General features: G+C 30.4%; 1 protein-coding gene across 9 annotated transcripts in view; it reads left to right on the top strand.

Annotated features, from left to right (window-relative positions):
• Ca-alpha1T (Ca[2+]-channel protein alpha[[1]] subunit T) overlaps positions 1-6,652 on the top strand; it is a 208,485-nt gene that overhangs the window by 105,818 nt on the left and 96,015 nt on the right. For all 9 annotated transcript variants that reach the window (XM_067051774.1, XM_067051770.1, XM_067051775.1 and 6 more), the window contains one exon: positions 3,667-3,845. In XM_067051774.1, coding sequence (XP_066907875.1) covers positions 3,667-3,845 — 179 coding nt within the window. The remainder of the gene's footprint in view (positions 1-3,666; positions 3,846-6,652) is intronic.

The following is a 6,652-nucleotide window of genomic DNA, read 5'->3' on the forward strand; positions in this document are numbered from 1 at the left end:
TATTTATTTATTTATTTTTTTATATATTTTTTTTTTACTTTTATCATCCCATAGGCGTTGATGACCACAGGGTTTTACGCCTTTAAGCAAAAATCAACAACAACAAGGGCTATATCAGCAGATGGAGTTCTATGTTACTTAACAGATGCCATATCAGCTAATAGTTCGCAGATATCTATATAAGGTTGATCGTTTCCGACAATAAAGCCAGTCTTGATTTCGTAATCTTCCTGTACTCATTTCATTTTTTTTTATTTCGAGTTTCTTCCCACTGACATGTAAATATATAATAATATAATTTTGTTATGAGTGCGCTAGTGTATCACTGTTACTTATTTTCCAAGATTGGCAGATCAATACTTATGAATCAATAAGATTAATAATTAGGAAAGATTTTATTTTAAAATTATTATTCTATTTGTTATATACCATTAATGAATAAAGTAATGGGTTAAAAAAATACAGTTTCTAATTCGGAACAATATCTAAAATGCATGAATCATTTAAACTGTGAATATTGCAGGATTTTACCCAGTGGAGGTGACTTTGAGTTGCCAACTACTCCCTTAGCCAGTTCCCTCTTAAATGTTTCAAGATTAAGTACCGAGTAAGATTTATAGACCTGCCCTTTTCACCGTTTAATGCTTGTGTCAAGTGTTTTAAATCGAAGCTCTTTCCTTGTTGGTCATACTTCTGTACCTACATTTCTATTCCAACACTATCAAAGTCAAATTTATAAATTTTCTAATGTTCCTTTTCTATTCTTTTCTTTCTTCGTGGTGTTTTAAAACTTATTTCGCGCTTTTCTTGAAGAATTTCCATGCAATTTGATATGTAGCTTATATCATCATGAAAAATTTCTGTTCAACTGAAACTTTGAACCTCCAATCCTTGAACTGTTCAACCAATTCATAACATTGATTGTTTAACTATGTTTACTTCATTTCCAATTTTCGTTACCTTTAAAAGAAAAAATGTTCAAAATTTTAAAATTTAATTTATATGCATATTCTGATATTAATAGAGTACATTAAATACAGATATTTAATATTATTGAGTCTTTTATAAAGCAATGATACAAAGGAATATAATAAAATTTAATTATCATTTATAATTTGAGTGGATAATAAATTAAGGGGTTATGCGACACGCATACTCATAAACACATAAATCCTTTATCCGCTAACTTCAACCAAAGCGCTATGTGGAAGATAATTTTATATGAAATTATAGGGAAATGAGAATTTTCGATTTGAATTATGCTAAATACTTCTTCCTGCATCACATCTGGTTTGATTTTCCCAACCTTGAATAGTATTAGTTTTCAGATATTAAGAAATGAGTTTTCCATTCAGAACTAGAAATAAATTATCTCATACATAGGGATATAAAATTTCACAATAATATGGAGGTTTAATTAAAAACATAAGAGCCGTTTTTAATAAACTTTTAAAGCTGGTTAAAATCATTTCTATAAAGTTGCACTTTCGTGAGTTAATTTTTGCGAAAAACGTTTTGCAATATGATCCCAGGAATATACAGTAGTACTCCTATTATCCGTGGCTCAATTAAACGGCGTTCCACTAACCGTAGTCCGGAGGAGCCAATTTTTTTAATATTTTTTATAATAAGGTTTTTTTTTTAATTAAACACTATTTAGTTTATATGTATAATATTTATATTAAAAAATAAAGTAAGATTATTTTTAACGATTAAATGATTGCTAATTATTTATTGTTCTTTAAAATAATAAGTCTCGTGTTTCTGGTAACTACTGGACCAATTCATATTTGAGGCATGTTAATGTTTTCAAGTCTTTATATGAAACTCCTACTGGCTTGTTTGCATACAAACTATCACATTAATTCAATAAAATGTTGCAATTCGATTATCCGGAGTTTTCGATTATCCGTGAACCCCTTGACCATCATTACCTCGGATAACAGAGGTTCTACTTTACCTACTTCAAATCAGGAATTTCAGTTCCATTAAACGTTTTGTTTTTGAGTTACAGTGTTCAAATTAACATTATTACATTGCATTCTCTTATGAAACAGAGCCTTGTTTGTTCTTACATATATAAATTATTCAATAAAAAGAAAATAGAAATAACTAATAATTTTTAAACACTTTTGAAGCTTATTCTGAAATAAATGCAAGAATGTGAAACCACTCATTATAAGACAAACGGGCCGAAATACGCAATTAGCCGTGTTTAATAACGAAGCGAGTACATAAAGTCAGGATTGTGGGATTGTGAAAGCTGTGGGATCTGCTCATTGCTGTCAGCAAATCCCTTCCATACTGCTCCAACAAATGGGGTGTTCCATATAGCCTTTAAGCTTCCTTTCAAATCCTTCGGGCATTAACTCAAAATTTCCAATTCTGATGACATATTCCATTTAACCTGTAATACAGTCAACTTTTAAGACCGAAAAAATCATATAACTTATTATAAAATTTAAGCCACAGTTATTTTAACATGCTAGTAAATTTCTAAATCAAATATGAAACAACGATAGCTGAAAATTTCAAAAAACTAAAGTAGTGCCACATAACCATAAATGGAAAATCTTTAATGCTATAAAATAATTTGCAGTTCATTATGTCTCTGTCTTTACAGTATATATTTAAATTAGTAAACACATGAAACTGATATATATCAGTTTTTAATCAATTTTTTTAGTCACTTTAATTCTTATAATTTGACCTAGGAACATGGACATGAAAAAATAATCGATTTATGAAGATTTTACTAATCCAATATTCGTGATCTATTTTAGCTTGTAACTTTTTTTTAAAATGACTTTCCATATTATAAATTATTACGCAAGTAAAGTATAAATTTTGGCCTATTCAGTCAAACGCACAGCAGTGTTTCTTTTTTTTTTTTTGAAATTGATAGATTTATTTATTGATAGATATTACAATCTGCCACACAGTTGTGGGAAATAGGTAATATTGATAAATGATCTCATACATACTAAAATAAAAAAAAATAAATAAATAAAATAAATATGTAAAAAAAAAAAAAATTAAAAAACTCTTAAAATATATACAAACAAAAGGATAGACAAATGAACATAATCAGACTATCTGTATGAAAAATAAATAATAAAATAACATAATGATAAAATAATATATACAATATTTACAGAATCGACCTGAGGATCCCCGACCCCACTCTATCCCCCACGTGTGAGGGATAGAGCAAAGCTCAAGAGAGCAGTGTTTCTGGCACAGCATTTTTAATCTCTTTTTTTTTATTCTGATATTCGAAAAAATGCGCATATTAATTCTTTTTTTACTTTATTTTTTCATATTTCCTTCACTTATTTTTGAATTGTTTTGTTTTAAACATTTTTTTTATTTTTTATATGTTCAAGAGCATTGAAGCTTATCTTTGAACAGTTAAGACATGCATAAAATGTCTTATTGTTCTCTTTGTTGCTATTTAGTGTCTTAAAAATTTTCGTTCTATTTTTTTCCTATCTATGTTGGTTTAAAATGTATAAATTTAGTTCATTATGCGAACGAAGCTGGTATGGTAATGTTTTTGGATAACTATTTTCTCTGTTCATATCATAACATGGTATGAAAAACAAAAAGTGCATATCATTTGATTTAGCAATTATTTATCTCACTATTTTGTTTTGTCTTTTGTAGATCGGTTCGTTTTTCATGATCAACCTATGCCTGGTCGTCATTGCGACACAGTTCTCCGAAACGAAGAAGCGGGAAATGGAGAGGATGCGAATGGAGAGAGCCAGATTCCAGTCGACTTCCACCTTAGCGTCGTCGACCAACAATTCCGAGCCAACGTCCTGCTACGCTGAAATCGTCAAGTAAGAATCCAAATATATATTATTACTATAATTTGTTGCAACGTTCAAATATGGAGTTTACTCGCATTTTTGCACCTATTTTTATTAAAAAATAGGAAAATAAAATATGAGAAACTCATGTCATCACGGACAAATATTAAATATACAACAGTTGATTGATTGGAGAAGATGATCGGGATTGCGGCTAGCAAAAAAACAACGTAAATAAACAAAAAAATATTTATTTATGCCAAAAAAAAAAAATATTTAAAAACAAATTTTTTTTATGTTGTTTCTTTCCTAACCCCACACCCCGATCATCTGCTCCAATAAGTAATCTACTGTCAGCTATCTACACCTCATTAAATATACAACAAATTTAAATAACTACTTTGTATTTGATTAGCAATTTAAGGTTAAGCGAACATCTGAGAAGATACTACAATTCTTGGAAGTTGGTAGGAAAACCTTTACTGAAGCTCTTTTGAGTCTGTAACTTTCCGTCGACATTTTGAAATCAGCTCCTTCCACATTGAAAGTTCTCCTATCGAACGGTCCCTGGGTCACTTGCCCGTTAGTCCAATTGAATAAGGCAAGTTACACAAGTCCCGGGAGTAAGTTGAACCTTTGAAGGCAACCAGGTAACTCCACCATTCTTATAACTGCTCCTCTGTTGGGACGGAATAAATGTTACATTTCTCGATAAACTTTCTTTCGCCGATGAACTTGAAGATTGCTCGAAATGGTTCAAAATATTTTAATCCTAATTCCTTATTTAACTAACCTGTAATTGGGAACTAGGGTAACGATGCTTATTTTATTTGTATCCCGATTTCTTCAATTTTCTTTATTAGAGATAGAAGTAATTCCTGTTGTCTTCTTTTTTCTATACATTTCGAGGATATGTCGAATAAAGAGCTATCACCACACATTTTTGAAAATAAATTGGATTTCCTGATGATATGGCTTATGATTTTACTTTATGTTTCCCAGAGCTTCTTATTGTAATTAACGACCACATTCTGGCAATGTTGAGGTACATAGAGTCTCCATTTTAAATCACCCCGCTTTAAGTCATTTTTAATTTACGCCGTTAATCATTTTCTATAAGGATCCGTTTTAAGTTAAGGTGAATTCATAGTGATTATTGGCGGAGTGGCAAGCGTAACTCTAGCGGACTACCCCATTGCTGCAGAATCCCGTATGGCAGAAATACCAGGAAGGAGGACAAAGAAAAAAAATTATTTTTTTTATATTGGATGAAGTTAATAATTAAATGAAAAATAGAGCAATTATATTCATTTCTAAAACAGTTAGGAAGCATTTGTTAAAGTTTCAAGTGTATCAAGAGAACAGAACCCTATAATATTAGCCCAGATCATTTATAAGAAATTCTGGCAGTACTCACTGAATTGAATCGTAAATTGTAATTTTTATAGTTAAACAAAAATCTCAAACATAGATCTGGATACCTATCTTTGGAATACGACGTATAGTTCTGTCTATTTGATAATTTTAAATATACAGTAATTGTAGTTATTATTAATTAAAATAGATGATTTTTAATTTATTATTCTTACTGTATATTTATATTTGTAAATGTAAGCCATTTACTGTTCGTAATAACTATATTTGCACAAGGAAATGTAATCGATAGTCCGAAACATTATTTCAATTACTGTTATTCCAGAAACTAGCACATTAGTTATAAGAGAACATTCTATATATTTACTTAAAAAATATTTCAAGGAATCCCTTTTATTTTCTCATCTTGTTTTGTTATTTCTTTAGTTGCTTCATGCCCTTATGTGAGTGACATCCAATACGTTTAAAAAAAAAAAAATAAAATAAGTAGTAAAAGTATTCCGTTCGGTATCTTATCTCATCCATCCAATTAGTGGCATGCTCGAAATGAAAAATAAAGTGACACAAATTAAGAGAGGGAATATTATCACAAACTGAAATAAGAAAAAAAAATTACCACAATTTAACTAATGAAAGCTAAAGACAAACTTCTAAACGAAATAATAAGGTTCTTGGACTGCCAACAAACGTTTGATGAGGTTTAGTATCGAAGTCTCCTATATAAACTAAAGAAAGTTGACACTCCGAAATACTTATACGATATTTTGAGCTCATTCCTCGACGGCCGAACATTTCCGGTTCGAAAAAACAAGAACTTCCTCCGTCCAACAATTCCATGCCGTTACTACACAGGGCTTAGTCCTTTATCTCTTACTCTTTAACTTATTTCTTCACAAAAATGTACATTCCTCCATGTCTGTTCATTGACGATACAGCAGTTTTCTCTCAACACAGTGACGTAATAATTGCTAGAGATACTTTGTAGAGTCACTTTGATAATCTAAAAAACAATCATTTACCAAATGGAGATTACTATGGACATTGAAAAACTTACTTCGAAAGTTTTCATTCTCAGACGCCCACTAGACCCACCGGAACTAATCCTCAAAGGCAAAAAAGTGTAATGGAATCCTCCAATTAGTAATATCTGTGCTTTATTTATTTTTTTTATATTTCATCGTTTTTAATCACAATTAGGTTTGGTCGGTGTTATAGGTTAGTCTCTCTCGTGTGTGTTGATATTATCAGTCTCAAAGCGATTATTAACAGAACCTTTTGTTGTGTGTCAGATCCAAAAGATCCTAAGATGAATTATAGTAAAACATTTGTGTTTTGACGAAGAATACGAGAGAATATAGTGAGTTGACGGATGACCACGTGCTACACAGGAAACTCGGACGTGTTATAGGCTAGTTCTCGTTTGCGTTGATATCATCAGGCTTAAAGTGATTATTAATAGAATC

This window comes from Halyomorpha halys, unplaced genomic scaffold (genome assembly GCF_000696795.3).
Source record: "Halyomorpha halys isolate HHAL.00 unplaced genomic scaffold, Hhal_1.1 Scaffold873.1, whole genome shotgun sequence".
In the NCBI taxonomy this organism is placed as follows: Eukaryota; Metazoa; Arthropoda; class Insecta; order Hemiptera; family Pentatomidae; genus Halyomorpha; species Halyomorpha halys.